The sequence below is a fragment of the Strigops habroptila genome, chromosome 5, assembly GCF_004027225.2.
Source record: "Strigops habroptila isolate Jane chromosome 5, bStrHab1.2.pri, whole genome shotgun sequence".
Lineage (NCBI taxonomy): Eukaryota > Metazoa > Chordata > Aves > Psittaciformes > Psittacidae > Strigops > Strigops habroptila.
In genome coordinates, this window is record NC_044281.2 from 69423387 (window position 1) to 69442267 (window position 18881).

Sequence of the window (18881 nt, forward strand, 5' to 3'; positions counted from 1 at the left end):
ACCTAAAGTATTGGCCTGCAAAGGCAATATCCATCTGATGCACAGGACATCAGGGTCAAGCAACAGCTTTGCTTTAGTGCATCACTTAGCTTATTACAGAGCTGCAGCTTAAAAGCTCTCATAATTAACCAACAAATCAGTCTAGGCAATGACACTCATTGGAGGCCAGTATGTTACATTCATCCTCCCTTCCTTCCCAAAGACCAAGCCATTGCAGTGTTTCTTCATCATCTTAAAAAGCAAGAAGAAAAAAACCCCTCCTCTCCCCTGTACACAGGCCAGTTTTCCAGAAGTTGCTATTGGTTTGAAAGGCCTCTCTTTGGATGCCCTGAATACAAGTGGGAGCACCCAAGGATCCAAACAAAGTCAATGAGAGTTGCAGGTGCTCAACGCTGCTTGGGGAAAAAAAGAATAAAAGGAAAAAAAAATAAAAGAGAGAAAGCCCTGACACATCCAGCTCAGCACAGCCAAACCCAGAGGCCCATAATTACATGTCCCTATTGAAAACACATCTGTAAAAATCACTAAGAGCTACAAGGGGAGGGGAAAAGTTGGATTTATATAGTTTCAGATCAGGGTTTTATGGGACATTTGAATCCAGGAGCTTAAAAACAAAACACTGAGCTACAGCCTTTGAAGCAGCCCAAACCCAGACACAGGCATTGAAAGCATTTTGCATCAGAAGCTTCACCAGATCCTTTTGGAAAAGCAAAAGTAAAAGATTCAGAAGAGAATAGAAAAGCATTCCCTTCCCCTCTGGAAAAGAACCCCAACTCTCAGGCTGCATTTTGCCTGTTTGCTCAGGTAAAGAATGACTAAAGAAAAAAAATGAGAGAGAAATTTAATACAATTATCCTCTCAGACTGGAGAAGGAGCTGTATAAATACAGTCAGAGGAGAGCAGTCATTTTAACTGCAATACTATATGTGGTAGATTTCTTCTCCTTGCTTGTGCAAAGAGCTGATGCCTGTCTCTAGCAGGCTTCAGCAATAAGAAGTTAAACTCCTACACAATTTAATGCCACACAAGATAAAGGGAAGGTTTAAGGAGAGAGGTGTTGAAGAGGGGGTGGGATGAAGGGGGCACGTGGGAAGGTCCTCTCTATAATCATGCAGTACATAGAAAGCCAGAAAGCCTGGTATCTTACCTGATTTTCTCTTTGAAGATCCATAGTCCCTGAAAAAAAGACAACAACAAATAGACATGGTTAGAGCTGGAAACGGTGGTGATAGAATGGGTGCCTCCCAGATTTCCACCCATATGCTCAAGAGCTCATCCTGTGCACTCCCTCCTTTAAACAGGAGGTCGGGACTGCAAGGCATTGACAGGCAGGGACCAGGACGGATCCTGAGCAGCACCAGCTCATCAGCAGCAGCAGCTGGGGCTTCTGCAGCACCAGGGGCTCGGGGAGCATGTGATCAACGAGACAGAGCAAACCATCCACAACCAGCAAGGCAGGGGAGAAGGGTGTCATTTTTTCCCCTTTAAATTGAGCTATTAAATGCACAGCTACTGAATTAACCCCTGACATTCCCCTGGAGAGGAAAGGGAATATTAACTGCTTGATGCAGGGGTGCGGCTGCTACGGGCTTATCTGGCACTGCTTGCAGTCCTCTCTGTTCATAGGCTGATTAATTTGTGAATAACCTCCAAACCTCTCCTAGTTCTCTCTGACAAGCACTTATCTTCTGTAAGGAAAAACAAAAACAAACCCCAAACTTTGTCCTTTCTTCTTTCCTCCAGGATGGGGAATGCACCCTTACTTTTCTATAGTGATTAAAGGGTGCTGGCACCTTTGCTTGTGGCAGAACAGCTGAGAGCTCAGACAGCTGCTACAGAAGTGGGAAGGAATTACAGAAGGGAGCTGCTGGAACTGGTCTTGGATAAGCAGAACTGAGGACAGAAATACTTCGCTATGGCTATGCTTCTTCTCAGTGCTTTCTCAGCCTCTAAGACCCAGCTCTGAAATGGTCTGCACAGGCAAGAGCCTGAGCACTGACAGATTGGGCAGACAGCATCACTGTGTGGGCACAGTGCCTGTGGCACAGTCACACGCTGTACCCGGAGGCATTAATGTTGGGAAAACCACCCAGTGAACCCACTGTAGAGGCAGGCTGTGTTTGCAGAAATCCCACTGAAGGGGCAGGCAGCAGCCTCTAAATTTGGGATTTGGAGGGGGCAGGCTACTAGGAGTGGGGTTTTGTCCTTTGCAGCATGCTGTGTACACCAGAGTAATCAGAGAAGGATTACCCTAAACTATGTATTTAATTTCAAGAGAGTTTGGGGGATCACCTAACTAAACAACATGTCTTGAGAGCACAGGTATGTCTACCCATAAATTCTGTTTCTCCCAGCACTTTGCTTGGATCCCATGCCTTACATGTCTAGGATTTGCTTCCAGGGACTAATAACTACTGGGGAAGTTTTTGCACCCTCTTTGGATTTTCCAGTGTCATTTCTTACTTCAATTAAATGGTTGTTTTCTCAGCCATGTCTGCAGTTGTATTTGGTATGAGGATGCTACTGCTCATGAATAGGCTGCTTCTTCTACACAAGATTTCATATGCAAATATAATGCCTGCTATATGGTGCCCAAAACAGAGATCCCTCAGAATGAGCCAGGGAAGGCACAATCCCCAAAACATAGTCCTCTGCCCTGGCTCCACTCCCACGCCAGCTTGGAGCTTTGTGGTTGCTGTCAGTACAGCCCTCTTGGCGTGCAAATGTCTGTGTTTGGTCCTGCCCCGAACTGCCTTTCTTCTGACAGCGCTAAATGGTGAGAAGGTGAAACCCTGCTGAGATCCCCACATATAACTTGCTTTAACCTAGTATCTCCATTGTGCACATGCTTGATGATCACGTCAATACCTCCCGCATGTCCTGGCTTTCTGGTCAACGGCAAACAGGGTGCCAACATAGGCAGTAACTGTTCTCGTGGACCAGGAGCTCTGTCCAGCAAACCCCATCATTGCTTCTCCCATCGCTTGTGTGTGGTGAAAACAAACCTTGAGGTCAGTTTGAAGAGGGAAAAAGCCCCTTACTGACACTGCAAAGTGAACAGCTGAGCAAATTAAGGTCAGCTACAAGAGGACGAAGTAGCAAGTAGCTCTCAGTGATGACCCTTTGAGATCAGGAGGGTAACTAGCATTAGAGGATACAGAATGTATTCAGGCTCTTGAAGGCAATTGAACAGAACTTCTGGTTCTGTTTCTAGTCTTAAGCACAAGACCATTCTTACAGAAGAAATGAAATAATTATTACAAAATATTTATTTGAATCCCTACTGCCCCCAAAGTCATGAGGATTGCTCAAAAAAGAAAAAAAATTCAACAAGAAGAAGATACTGGGCAAGTTTTCATATTTTCATTTATTCTTGCTGTAAGTTTTAAAGTCAAGCTTTATCGGCTTCTGGTTTTTGAGCTCCTGAAGTCCATGTACCCTATGTACTCCCTGCCTTGTCACTTTTTTGTACACCTATATTTCACTTATAAAATCAGGACAAAGCAGTATCAAATAAAATGGAGCTTGAAATAAAATCCTCATCTCCCCAGTGAAACTCTGAAAGCCAAAACTTGTTCTTCCCAGCGAGGATGGGGAAAAAAAATCACTGCTGAAATAGAAAGAAAAGAAGGTACAGCAAATTATGTCTCTGGCTGAGTAAAGTGCTCTCTGTATACATACTCTTCTCTTTTCTGCTAATGAAGAAAGCCTGTGCTGCTGCTTTGCAATAGCATCCAGCAAGGAGCCCTGCCTAACTCCATGTTTATTTTTATGTCCTATTATTCTGCATGTGATTCATTTATGTCTTTTCCCTCTCCCAAGTGACGATCTATAAGACGAATACCTCTCAGGCTCACTATTTTCAGAGCAGCATTATTGTGAGGCTGAAGTATCTGATTATGTCTCCAAAACAATTAAGGAAATTAATTAATGGTGTCTCATAACTGTAACAACTTCCAAGTGGAAACTCCAATCTTCTCCTTCAGTACAGCCTGCACCTGGCACACTGCTAGCCCTTACATCAGACAAGAAACCTCGCCTTGCAGAAGAACAACCTTTCCAAGGAAAGGCACAATGAATGTCACATCTGCATCTACACAGGGAAGATCACTTTCTCTTCAGCTTTTCCTCTTTTTAGCTCTTTATCTTCATAAACACACATATATTTCCATTATTCTTCCATTTCTGTATGAGAACAGATACCACCATCCTAACTTCCCTCCCAGCCATGGCTGCAAGAACAGCAGTGAAACCAGCAGATCTGAAAATAGCTCTGGCAGATCCCTTCTTCATTAGCCAGGATCACTCCATACTGAACAAATTCTTCTCACAAAAATAGTGTATTTCTAGCCTTTTTTGTATCAGAATATGGCAATTTTGTCTAAAGTCTTCCCATGGGGCACCTCCTTTAGCTGACACTGAACTTCATTACTGGCAAGGAAAGCATTTCCTGCTGGTAATGATATTAAAATATCACTGGTGCCAAGCACATCACACAAGCTGGAAACGCTCTTCCTTATCGACAAAGGAGAGGGAGGCTGGATCTCCTTTTTCATCAGCATTACACCAGGATAACATTACTCATTGAAAAACTGGCAGTGAATGTGAGAGGAAGACCACAAGCATTACTACAAAGCTGATTGCCTTGTTATCACATTAAGCTATCCACAGTCAGTCTGGAAATTTGTGAAACATAAAAATATCTTATGTCATTGATTTTATATGTCACTTGCAATCTAATTTAATAATGAACATTATACTAACAATGTTATAGAAAAGCTTTATGGCACATTCTTTAGGAACATACTTGGCTGCTGTATTCAGTGAGAGTTAATAAACCCTAACGTATGTGTGTGGCATGTGTTTTCATGCTATCTAAATACATAGAGATATACTCAAACAAGCAATGGCACAATTGAAAAATCATTTAACAAATGAGAAGTATCCTGACATTTGCTCAATAAAGCCTAAGAAATGTTACAAGTGGAGAAGACTGGAGGTGACCAGGTGTGTCTGCGATGGACTGTGCCTATCCGTTTAGCTGTACTTCTAATTCAGTTTGATTTGTCTCTGTCCAGAGGGTTTCTCCAGCAAGTCAGCAGCAGCCTCCTGCAGGAACAAGGAGAGTTTGCAGAGCAACACTGCATCAATAGAGGGGCTACAAGGATGCAACTTGGCTCCTGCTTAGCTCACCCTCAGAAGTGATGTATTCAGTCAGGAGACTTCATCCCTGTGTTACCCACGATGCAAAGGCTCTATTAAAAGCTTCTGATCAACACTGTTGATGCAGCGTTGCCACGCGGCAGCAGACCCAGCAAGCTCACTCTGTGGGATTCCTCCTTTCCCAGATACGTCACCTTTTAGCCTGGGGCCTCTGCCTGCTAGTAAAGCAAGGCTTGGCTTCAACTCATTTAGCGAAGTTTTCGGACAACTGTGAGTTTCAACTGTGAGAGAAAACAGTGCCTGCAAAGCATGAGGAGCTGTCAGTCCCACGGAGGAGCAACACTGGGGGAGCTGCACAGCAGACATTTCATCAGACGAGACAGAAGCTAAAGGAAGAGTAAATCATCTTTCTGTCTGTTTCTCAGTGTTTGCTGTCCAAAGGAGATGAGACAGTGAAAAACTCTGAGTAATGGAGGTTAATCTGTGTCCTCTAGAGTATTTTAATACATAAATTAAAATTGTTCTGTATTTGCTGGCTTTCACTAATTCATGTTTAAATACATTGTAGGTGTTTATGTTCCTATGCTCCTTAATTCCTAAAAGTCTCTAGTGGTGTGGGCAGGCTGCGGTGGAGATGTATGACATTTCAAACAAACAACTCAGATTATCATTTAATTGCCAATGATTTGCCAGGCAGATTAAAGGCACTGAAGTGTTTTAACAAGGAAGTCCAGTCTCTCCTTCCCAACACTCATACAGTCTGCAGTCAGTAACGAAGACCACTTTTCCACAAACTATTTTTCTTAGCACTTCTATCAGATCCTGTGACAGTGTTGTTAAAGTAAACCAATACAAAAATACTTTGCTACTGCTCTTTATGCTTACAGAAACCTGAGGCTTGAGAATATATTTGCATCTTGAAACTTCTAACTGATTTTCCTCAACAGCCAGACTGACATTTTCTATTTAAGACAAGGCACAATATCAAGCGTGATCAAGAACTGTCAGTAGGTGCCTACCTGTCACCAAGGCCTGTGGCTGAACATGTAACACTATACAAACACACGGAAGATATATGGAGAGCGCAGGGTTAAAATTCACATTCGGGGTACTCAAAGTGCAGAAGCTTAACCATGTGCATGAAGGTAACTTCATTCCCACTGAGCTTTGAGACTTGTATGACACATAATTAAGCAAAATTAACTCTATACATTATGCATTATGAATCAAACACATGGTTGCATACAGCTATACATTTTCCCCTTCCAGCACTCCAGCCTCTGCAATCATAAAAGCACAGCTGATCACTTTGCTGAGCCAAATAAACAGATGAAGGCTTTTTTCCTCTTTCTTTCTTTTTTTTTTTTTTTAGAAAATATTCTGCTCATTTCCTGATATAAATCGTTGCATTGTGGAACCCTCTCGAACATGAATCTGTCCTTTCTGAGTAGAGGTCGAGCTTTCCAGCCCTGTCAGAAAGGGCCTCATTGTGGCGGCCCCAAGATTCCAGAATTCCTTGCCGCGAGCAAAAGGGACTTGAGGGGCAAGAAGAAAATCTGGAGACCTGACTTCAAACTCAGGCATTTCTTGCTGTCTGGAAGCAGTGTCTGCTTGCTGCTAAGAAGGGTAAGCCACTGTTGTGCAACCAGCTCCTTAAGAGAACAGAGACAACACAAAAGAGAACTTTGCCTTCCTGCCACCTTTCTGTTGTCTTCACAGTGTGGCTGTAATGGCTGGCATAGAGCGAACAGCATAGCTTCAGATAGTACATACTTCTGGTTAGGTTGCAGTGATTTTCTCTGCATCATATAATAATGGTGGCCCAGTTTGGTTTACCAGGACCCAGCTGGAAACCCTGATCCCTGGCAGTGTTCAAGGCCAGGTTGGACAGAGTCTTGGGTGACATGGTCTAGTGTGAGGTGCCCCTGCCCATGGCAGGGGGGTTGGAACTAGATGATCTTAAGGTCCTTTCCAACCCAAACTATTCTATGATTCTATGATTTAGTGCTGACTTCTGACAGCTTCCTTGAACCCAACAAAGTAAAATTCAACCCAAGTTCTCTCTGAGAAACTCCAAGCACAACACTGGAAACACATAAGTGCAGGAGAGATCTTCCCTATACCAGTAACCTTAGCTTGCACAGAAAAGCCAAGATCGGAAGGAGATGGACACTGCCTCCTCTCCAGCAATGCTTCTTGCACCTGGATCCAAGGATTTTGTCACTGAAAGGGTAATCAGACATTGGAACAGCATTCCCAGGGAAGTGATGGAATCACTGTTGCTGGAAGTGTCCAAAAAACATATAGATGAGGCCCCCAGTGACATGGTTTAGTGGTGGCCTTGGCAGTCCTGGGGTAATGTTGAACTTGATGATCTTAAAGGTCTTTTCCAACCTAGCTGATTCTATGATTCTATGATTTATATCATGAAGGCGAGGGGTAGGACAAGGAAAATGAGTGTCCTCTGCTCTGCACTCAGAGGATCCTGGAGATTAGCCCTGCACAGCACAACCTGAGCTCTGCCACCGAGTCCAAGGTACATGGCATGCAGACAGCTCCAAGATCAATGATATTTCCATGTACCACCTCAGCCTCATGCACACCCACAGTGTTTGCAGGTGGCTGTCAACATTTCTTTGTTTTTTTGTGTAGAAAGGGTGTAGAAGGATGAGAGATGGGTTCGAGGCATCCTGCCCCTTCCCTAACTGATTGGAGAATCTCACAGATTTCTGTCCCAAGATGCCTCAGCAGTGAAGCTGATCGCTTGGCTCCATGGTGCAACTTCAGTATTTGGCTCAGGCTAAAGACATGCAGAATTAGCCTCTTGAATTTTTCACAACTCTATTTCTTTATGATGAAATTCTCCTCCTGGAGGAAGACAGGGCTTTGGAAACTCACATTCAGCATTTCACCACGCTGCGAGATACGGGGCAGGGCAATCTGACAGCAAAGCCCAGCCTCTCCGGCACCAGGGAGAGACGTCTTTGGCACAGCCTGGAAGCTGTAGGACACTGGGACAATGAGCTAACACCATGTGATCCTCTACTGCAAGGCTTCAGCAGCTTTGAAAAAGACAACACAAATGTTTATAGCAAGCTTTTTCCTGGAAAGAAGTATAAAAACAAGATCTTGCCTAAGAGTCACATCCTCATCTGTTTTTGTTTTACCCTGTTTATTCCTTCGGATGGCAAATTACTCCACAGGACAGAAAAATGTATTTACCTTAGCAAGAACTCTGGGTGGAGGTGCTCTTCACCTCCTCTAAACTGACCTTGCTTCTCCCTTGTGGGGAGGCCAAATTTATCTCTGTCTTACAATGACCAAGCATGTGTCACTTTATTATAGCCTTGATAACATAAATGCTGAGTGATAAAAACAAGGTAATAAAAAATAATCATTCTCATGTGCAGCTTTTCCAGTTGTGCTCTTCACTTTGGGACTTTATTACGCATATCTACATGCAGATACAATGTATGTTTAAAAGATGCATCTAATCATTACAAATTAAGTGCTGAATATCAGAATCATAAATTCAAATGTATCTTATAAACTAATCGGGCTAATGAGCTTGCATATGTATCATATGAATCTGATTAAGAGCTTAAGAAAGCTTTAAGAATCTTTGCTTTATTTTTTTCTTTCTTTAGCCCTTTCTGGTTTGAGGATGGGCCCCTCAAACTCTAGTTTCCATAGATTTGGGTCCAGCGTCTGATTGGCAACCACATGGTCCATCTGGGTTTCTGAGTTACAGCCCAAATGGTGATTACAAGAAAAGGCAGAGTCCCTTTGCTGCCCTTCTCCAGGCACACCTTCCTTCTGCTGTTTCAGACTAACTTTGCCCAGAGCTACATGTATGATGCACAGCCACTGTCCCCTCCATCCCATGGTGGCACTACTCCCTACGTATAACCTCTCCAAAAAGAGACATCGCCCACTGCTCACGAGGCTGTGCCTGCTCATAGGGGCAATATACCACCACCTCTGCTGGAGTGTGCATGGAGACCAACAGTCTCACCCCCAAAACTCTCATCCCAGAGAGTCATTGGAGAAGGAGAGAGGGAAGGGAGAGGAGAAAACTTGCAAGTTACAGATTTCCAAGCCCCAGGTCCAGACATAGCTTGTTCAAAAAGGCTTTTCCACTGAATTACTGTACCAGGAAGAATAGTTGGAGCACAGCAGTTTAAACCAAACTAAGAGAAGAGCTTCTGCATGCAATGCAGCTAAATCATGGTACTCACTGGTATTAGACACTGTGATCACCAAAACTAGGCGTGGGTTCAAAAGGCAATGAGATAAATCAATGAAGCAAAGATAAATGGTGGCTATTGTACTTCATACTCTGGATGCTTTCACCCAAAAAGTCCCATAACGGCTGAATGCCAGAAGCAGAGAGGATAAACAAGGGAAGCTTACTCTATATTTGCTTTGTTTCTTGTATTGGCTGTAAGCCACTGTTGGAGACAGGAGGCCAGATGGGGCCCTGGTCTCACCTAATCGTGGCCCTATAATATATTCTCCTGTAAAAGATCAGACTGGATTAGGATAAATTACATCCAAACCATGCTGCATTACTCAGCACATTAAATTGTCCTTAATCACATACTTTGATGGTCTAGATTCCTGCTTAAACTTACCTCCTGTGCATATTTCTGTGCCTGTTCTGTTGAAGCCATTGCTGTATTTCAACTATATACAACCAGGCTCTAATGAAAAGCCAATAAGGCTCTTTGATCAGGCTTTAATAGGACTCATCATGGGGACATACTCTGCTGTGGCAAAATGGTTTCCTCATCCTGTCTCTTTCAGAAACGTTTTGTGAGCCTTTAAAAGCAATTTAGCCCTGATTTATGTCAGCTAAGTGATTTCTGTTGCACATGTGAGTTACAAGAAAAGGGCTCTCATCTCTATTTGCTACACTGTTCAGGAAATCAGTTATAAATGCTGCAGAGCCTTCAGCATCTCTGAGTTCAATGCAGCGGAAACTAGCAATTTGAGAAAATACTTCATCATTCTCAATTCTCCCAAACACAGCATCCAGTACTTCACAAGAGACAACCTACAGCATATTTTTTTTGGTAAATGGTACTGAGCTTCCCCTCTCTAAGCTGTTTACCTAAGCTGTTTCCAGAAGATATTAAAGGAAAGAAACATGCAATTCTTTAATAGAGAGCATATGAAACATGTTGATCACTATCTAATAAAATCGAGCATGCATTCAATAGGGGTGAGTCACCTCATCACAAGTTTAGAGATGAGGGATGTAGGAATGACTAAGCAAGCTCATGCAGCAAGCCAGGGGTGCAACAGCAACCCAAAAGTTTTGATGGCCTGACTTGACCTGCCAGTGGCATCCAACCAGTGCTGGGCATAGGTTAGAGCAGGTCTCTACACTGGTGGACAGATGCCAGTAGAAGAACAGGAGCCATTGTGAAGTGCCTATGGCCGGTAGGTGTATTGCAGGTAGTGCTAAGTGCTAGAGCCATTGCTGCTGCTTTTTGGGGTGCTGCTGAGCAAAGAAACACCCCAAAATCAATGAATCCCTGAAGTAAAGGATCTCAAACAGCCCATCGACTCTTTTCCCACATTTCCATATGCCAATGAGAATAATAACAGTAACTACTATGGGAAGACAGAACTACTTTCTGTGGAGTTTCTTCTATTGTCCCGTTTGAATCTCCCACACCAGTTTGTGGCCATTGCTCCTGTTTGTATTGTTTGCCACTACCTACCAGCAAGAGTTTGATTCTAACATCCTTGTAGCTCCCCTTCAAGAAGGTGTAAGTTGCTATTAGGTCACTCCTTTACCTCTCCTTTGCCAAACAAGTAACAGAAACACAATACCAATATCCAACTGTTTTTTCTCCCATTTCTTCTCGATCCTTATCTTGGGGCAGAGGAACCCAAGAAAGGAGCAGTGACCCGAATGACAGTGGTCCAGGATGCCTTCCTCCTGCTCTCCACTCCCTCTTGCAGGAAAGCCCTTGGCACAAGCAATCCCCCTCAACCCACATCAGCCGCATCCCACCTGTAAGCACAGTTCCCCATGACACATCTGCAGAGGCTGGTGACACCGAGCCCTGGGGAGCTGCACAGAAACAGGACACTGGAGGAAGACCACCAGGAAGGCAAAGCAATAGAGCGTCCTGCCTGCCCTTCTCCTGCCTGCCCTTCTCCTTTGACTGCCCAAGCTGCAAGGAGATCTAGTCACTGCCTCCCCTGAATTCTCTTCATGCCCCATACCTCAAAACCACCCCATGGTGGGTCCCGGGTCTTGGTGTTGTTCCTTGGGATTCCCTGCAGCCTATCCCAGTGTGTGGTGCAAACGCTGGCACCAGCCCACACGCCGGAGGCTCGCACAGGGTATTCCCAGGCTGCCACTGGCATTTCCGACATTTTAAAGGCTCTAAATTAGCAAAGTAAGAAATGAGTTACAGGCACTTCCAGACGTGGCCCAGGCCCTGCTAGACCTCCAAGCTCCAGTACAAAGGAGAGCGTGCCAGATGCCTGCTATTATGCAATTGTGCATTCCTTTCTGGTACTGTTCTTACAGGGTCTAGCACTTCTGTGTACTCATTTGGCTGTTTAGCAACATGCTGCTTGGACCTCTCTGGCTGCTCCTGCTATGTGTCCAAGGGCAGTAGGACCTGAAAGATTAAGACCACAGTGTGCATAGACAGCAGATGGCTATAGCATCTGTAGTTACTTTGCACTGCTAAATACCCTATTGCCCTAGCTAGTTTTACATCCCCTTTTAGTGGTAGATCTCTCTCCTGACTTTTTAAAATCATCTGTTGTACATATGGCCCTAAGAATGGTAAATAACAATGCACATGGGAGACAAGATCAAGCCCACAGTGAACTCCAACTTCTTCATCTGGTCACTGTAGTCTTCCCTTTCCTCATTACATTTTGTTCAGTTAGAACAGTGAGATTAAAGCACAGCCTCTTCCCAAATCTGCCTCAGCAGCTTGTCCGTAGTTAACTGTCCTGCAACATCAAATGTCTTTCCAGCATACTAAAAAGTAATGTAGCTCTCTGTAAGACACCAATTCTATATATCTTGGAACTGTTTTCTGCCTGTTCCTACAAAGCAGCACATGGAAAGATCTTTCAAGTCATTGGGTTCTTTAATTTACTAGTCAAGAGACATAAATCATGGCATGTAAGATGTACTGCGAGTTCATGAACTCTATGAATTTTTTCTAATCACCGTCCTTTGAACTGAGCTTTTTCAGAAACTGTAAAACTCCAAAACATATCCAGTAAATGCATCTAGTAAATTTTGCTGGATTGGCAACTACTAAAAGCGAACTTGTCTTCCCTGATTACCTACCAGCATCAGGCAGTCTTAAAACATCCTCTGTGATTCTAACACTAAAACATGAAAAAGAAAAGAAGTCTTCAACTTGTCTTGCCCAATATAACTGTTGGGATTCATGAAATGATTCCAAATTATCATTGACAGGCACCAATTAAGCCAGAAAAATAGAGACAACTTCCCAAAGATAAAACCTTTCAAACACTTATGGTTACTTTTCAAAGTAATGACCATAACACCTTTTAAATACCCAATTCTGATAACAGCCCCCACTCTTCTCTGCACCCCAAAAGGTTAAAGAGTTAGATTATGTGGCATTTGCAAAGAAGCATCACCAAGTTTCCTGAGTACTCCACCCTTGGAAGTACCAGACCCCCTGAACAAGGATTTATTGAGCATCTCATGAGTGAACGGAGATGCTATTGGTTATAGGGTGGGTATCAAATAATTAAAAAAAACAGGCCTATACTTCAAGATGATGTAAGAGTGTGTTTCAGTCTCACTGCTCAGTTTATTTTGGGAAGGAAACAAAGAAAATAGCACAGCTATTTCAGCCTGGACCAGTAAAAGATTCATGAGACTAGAAATGGACAGGTACACCCTAAGTTTTATAGACACATACTCGAAATTATGAAGGCTTCTAGTAAACTTTGCTTGGTTAGAATTTGATCACACACTTATAGATTATAATACTCAACTTAAAACTCACTTTGCAGAGGCAGATGTTTTTGCTAGTACATATATGGATCCATACTAGTACTTCCTTTTGTGCTTTACTCAATTAAAAGGGCAAATAAAATCATGTTGACCTCAAATATATGCCTATATACTTGCCCAAAACACTTCATGTCAGCTGACTTTCTAAGGTGTCCAGCACTAAATATTAAATAACTCTGGAAAATATAAAATAGCATATTTTTATATGCATTTAAAATGTATGCAGATCGTAGGCATCAAGGCACTGAAGCGCCATTACACACCATGAAACAGTGCAATGTCTGAATAGACCAAAAATTTTGCAGTCCAGTTCAAGTACAACTTTGGATGTTTTTCAGATCTGTTCTGAAGAGAACAGTAAATTTCATCTTGTTCCTTTTATATAACTCCTGTCCAATTCTCAATCCAGACATTAACTTTTAATTCACCTCATACATCTCCAAAAGGGGTGTGTGTGTGGTATTTCCAATCTCTTTTTCCGTGTTCTAGGTTCACAGAAGTGGAGAGGCATAATGAATGACTTTAATTATTTCCATCCATTCAGTTGGTTATAGAAGTCCTTTTAATTCAGCTAAAAGAGACATTACTTGTTCCTTCAAAATCGACACTGATTTGGAGGGTCTTTCTGGCCTGCAACATGAGGGATCTCTTCAAAGCTAAATGGACACTGGCAGCTTATTACTGCTGTAACTGTTCACGTTATCTGATATATAGATATCTCATGTGGGTGAAGGGAAAATGTCATCGATTGTCAGGAATTACACCCCCTCCTTTTAGGCTGTTGATCTCACTCACTCAGTAATTAACAAGCTCAGAATATCAACAACTTTCTGCAAATGTCATGTCCTGCAATTGGATTTTGTGCACTATTTTCTCCCTTTGTTACTTGAAATGCCAGAAGCTGAACGATAAGGAACCACACTCTCAGCAGGAACATTGCCTTATCAGGAGAGGGTGTTGTAGGGTGCTGCTGCTGGAGGTGAGCTCCACGCTGCGCAGCTGCATCTACCATGGGATGACAAGAACATCCCTGAGGTGTTTGGGAGGTTTGTGTATCCTGAAGTCCACACTGCAGTGTCCAGCCAAGCAGATACACTGGATATCATATTATACAGCTATCATGCTGCATAAAAACAACTGTAAGTGTCTAATGCAAAGGTCTGCATTGCTTTTAGCTCCCAGTACCAAGTCTGAATTCAGCACTATATTGAATAATCTCTCATCACTGTAAAATTCTGCAAGATTCAAAATTAGAATCAGCCACGAGATGAAGCAGTAGGGATTATGAATCAGAGCACGAAATGGGAGTGTCCTGCTGCCCATAACCTAGTTATTAACAATTTCTTCTCCGGTCATCCTCTGGGACTGAAGCTAATTCCTCCGCTCCCTCTCTGGCACCAGCTACCCAGCCATCCTCGCCACACTGGCCTTGACCTGTCCTCCCCTCCTTGTAACACACACCTCACTGTAATGCAAAATTGCTCTGATCACTACACGAACATCTTGGGCCCTGCACAAAACTCAGCTCTGACCTACCTAGCAGTAGTGTGTGCAACACCAGAAACTCAGCTCTCTGTCTTACCCAGCTATAATAAAAAACCTTCAAGCTCTGATGTGCATTCCATCCATTAGCGGTGCCTAGGGAGCTGTGCAGAGACCTACCTCATGATTAGATAAAAGCTTTTCCTTCTAAATCACTGTCCAGAAGAAACCAAGGGTCTGGAAGAGTGAACTTCACACACATTAGAGGCTGGGCACATCCCCTATGCTGGTTATTTATATGTCTATTTTTTACGCTGAAGAATGCAAGGTTTTGTGGTAGAGAGTAAGTTGCTTCATTTATTTACTGTGATAACAATACCTTTCCCCAGTAAAGACACAAAAAAGGGAAAAGTGCTCCAGTTTTACTGAAGAGGAAACATTTTTTAAACAATGTTGTGAAAATCTTAAAGCCCTACATGTACCAAAACAAATCTGGGATGGTGATGAGAAGGAAAGTCGGATAATCTCTCTGTCCCACTCCTCCAGAGTCTGCAGGCCACCAGAAGTGCTCTAATCAGCAAAGAAACAGTCCAAAATGCAAACATTGTACCCTGTCCCTGACTCCTCTTTTGCCTGCCTTGTGGCCAGGTGGGGAAGCCATGAAAGCAGCCACCTTCCTGGAGCACATGGCACAAGGAGAGGACATGCACAGAGATGGGCCACATGCATATGCCCTGGGGCCATGGCTTACCGCCAGCTTCACAGAAAGCTAATTTTCCAAAGGGGACTTGAAAAAGTAACAGCAGCGATTACAAGAGAGGTGCAAACATGTCTCCAGGTCCAGTTTTGCTCTATGCTTAAAGTTGGGAACATCTCTGGAGGAAAACTGCAGTTCAGGCTTGGAACACGCCCTATTTGAAGGACCTCAGAGCATCCAGTTGCTAATGCAACTGTGGCCATGTTCTCTTCACACCTGAGCACCCAGAAATTTGGGTGGATCTCTCCTCAGAAGCAGGGACAAGATGCCACGGCACTTCACAAGAAGAAAGCAAAGAGCTTCTGGCCCAAAGCTTCAAAGGAAGAGTGGAGGCTGGGGTTTAATTTCTCAGTTGGGCTGACCTTCATCTCATGCCATAAGCGTGAGTTTAAAAATACACCTCTCCTCTTAAAAATGTGTCACAGCTCTTAGAAGCAAGAAAATCAGGTTGTGGGTGGGAATAACTGCAGAGCATATATATATACACATATACTTTTGAGCAACAGCCTTTTAAATTCCACTTTACAAAAAGCAGATTTTCTAGCACTTCAGGAGTTGAACACACAGTTATTATCAGAAGCTGGAAACAGAACTGTTTCAAGAGGTAGGGGTCACTTTCTATTAATATTTTTTAGAAACATACTTTTTTTTGCAGCTCTGTTAAAAAAAAAAATCATTATTTCATGCTCAGTCACAGCTTTTCACTGGTAATGTCACGCCCAATTTAGAAGATAGGAGCACCAAATGATTTGGCACAGGGATATACTCAAAGGAAAAGAAACTGCTTACAATTTATGATATGCTTTGATAACTGTGATTTAAAAATGACAGCGTTTTATTCCAGCAAATGTTACAATAACAAGCACAAGACTAATGACCTGATGCCTTGTCAGAGATGTTCACAGGTCAGATAAAACCACCACATTATACCTGCAGGATGCAGTGTTTCAAAGACAGCCCTGTTTGAGCTTCTCCTGGGCTTTGATCCCTGCAAACCATACGTCAGCACTATCTTCCCAAAAGCTGGCCTCATGTGAGGGTTTTTCTGCCTTTCAAACCTCTGCAATACATCCGGGCTGTCCTACCTCGCATCTGTGGCCATATGAACCACCCGAGCAGTTTCCTGCATTACAAGGAAGCAGTGAGAGAAGAAAACTTTCAGCCCACATCAGGCTTTGCCAAACAGCTGGCAAAAAATAACCTTAGAAACATTGATATTTAAGCAACTGTGGAGGAAATTTGTCGATTTAAGAGGAGCAGGGTGAGATCATCCATTGCCTGCTGTTGTCTTTTGGCTGAAAGTGGCCAACAGACAGCTGGATGGCCCCCGATCCTGCACTTAAACAGAGTCATAGAAATACTTGCATTTCATCATCATGTTGCAGTTTTCTCTTCTCACAGGCCTTCCCTTGGATCACTCCACAGTTTCCAAGCCTGCATCACATCCCTTCACACCTGCTGTGGTCTGTTCACATTTAATGTTGAGCAGAGCATGTGAGCAGTAACGAATACTTTCCTCAGGCTATTTAGCATCTCCTTTGTTCAAAAAAGCTTGCCATTTTTTGAGAATTCCCCATTACTTAAAATTATTAGCTACATAATCTGAGGAAATGCTGGGTTGTCCATAGGTAGGATGCTCTGATGGGGCGATCGCAGGAGCTCAGAGGTGTGGTAGCAAACGGTACTAACACATTGCAGCACATATTTGGGTTAGAGATGCTGCTCACAGATGAGGACACACAGGCAGGATTTCAGCAGCACCTGCACTTTTCATTCACTTCATTTGCTACAGAAAAGGTTTAATTTCCCAGAGAATCTTGTGGCATTCAGACTCACTCATACTGCCAGCCTGTGCTACCCTTGGAGAGGCTGCACAAGGACTGTTCAGGCAGCCCTGTGTGATGTGAATTGCTGTGGTTACTTAAAATAATCAGATGAAGAAATGAGGTTTTGCTGGGATTCGTCCACCTGTCTTTGCATGGGCACAGTTAAAATTCCTCCTTGGGTGATACAGAGCAGCAGCAGCACTCGTTCCAGCCCTTGGGGTGAACTGCAAACCTACCTTGGACTTAGGCAAATTCAGTTTCACCCTTTGTATCTGACACTTCTCTCTCCAAAAGAGAGAGAGACATATGTACAGGATGCATCCACATGTAAATATTACACTATGATATGGTGGGTACCAGCACACACGTTTCCAGGACCCACATGTTTGCAAGAACAACCTTCGATATTCATAGAATTATTGAATAATTTAGCTGGAAAGGACCTTTAAGATCAGTGAGTCCAATCATAAATTTAACTCTGCCAAGTCCACCACTAAACCATGTCCCCAAGTGCCACATCTACAGATCTTTTAAATACTCCCAGGGATGGTGACTCCACCACTTCCATGGGAAGCCTGTTCCAGTGCTTGATAACCCTTTTGGTGACAATTTTTTTCCTAATATCCAGTCTAAACCTTCCCTAGTGCAAATTGAGGCTGTTCCCTCAGCCTATCACTTGTTGTTTGGGAGCAGCGACTGACACCAACCTCACTACAACCTCCTTTCAGGTAGTTGTAGATAGCGAGAAGGTCCCTCAAGACTTCTCTTCTTCAGACTGAACAACCCCAATTCCCTCAGCCACTCCTCGTAAGATTTGTACTCCAGGCCCTTCACCCGCTTTATTGCCCTTCTCTGGACCCACTCCAGCACTTCATTATCTCTCTTGTAGCGAGAGGCCTGGGACTGAACACACTATTCAAGGTGCGGCCTCAGAAGTGCCAAGTACAGGAGGATGATCACTGCCCTGGCTCTGCTGGCCACACTATTTCTGACACAGGCCAGGATGCTGTTGGCCTTCTTGGCTGCCTGGGCACAAGCTGGCTCATGTTCAAATGCCTGTCCACAAACAACCCCAGGTCCTTTTCTGCCAAGCAGCTTTCCAGCCGCTCTTCCCCAAGCCTGTAGCATTGAATGGGGTTGTTCTGACTCAAGTGCAGGACCGGAGCTCAGCTCCCCTCCCTTCTGCTTTTGCAGGAGATATAATTCAAGACCAGATGCATCTTTATTTTATAAAGCTTTTTACTGATCAGTTTGCTAATCCAGATGGATTTTCTGATCTGCTTTAGCTGGGAAGTGATTTTACAGAGTTTGCATTACAATATGTGACTGGGAGAAGACTACAGACCAATGAGATTAAATAGAGGTATCAGAAGAAGTGACCGAGTTTACTGAGCAACTCTTATTGCAACATGTGATATGTCCTTCCCTACCAGGACCCTCTCCCTGGGCTCACTGTACAGTCAGGTCAAGTCTGTCAAGAGATAAATGCCCAAAGACACAGCAATGCTTGTCTTCCCTTCCTTCTGCAAGAAACTAAGGAACAGCCGATACCTTGATAAAAGCAGGCTGCTTAGGGTTTACTTTACACCCAATCTTCACCAAACACGGCTTCCCCCTC

General features: G+C 43.5%; 1 protein-coding gene across 4 annotated transcripts in view; it reads right to left on the reverse strand.

Moving 5' to 3' along the window:
• The window catches only part of SH3PXD2A (SH3 and PX domains 2A), a 265696-nt gene that overhangs the window by 97348 nt on the left and 149467 nt on the right, over positions 1–18881 (reverse strand). For 3 of the 4 annotated variants that reach the window (XM_030487968.1, XM_030487967.1, XM_030487966.1), the window contains exon 6: positions 1148–1176. In XM_030487968.1, the coding sequence (XP_030343828.1) occupies positions 1148–1176 (29 nt within the window). Of the gene's footprint in view, positions 1–1147; positions 1359–18881 lie in introns of those variants that run through there. The other variant, XM_030487969.1, reaches the window with a different exon arrangement.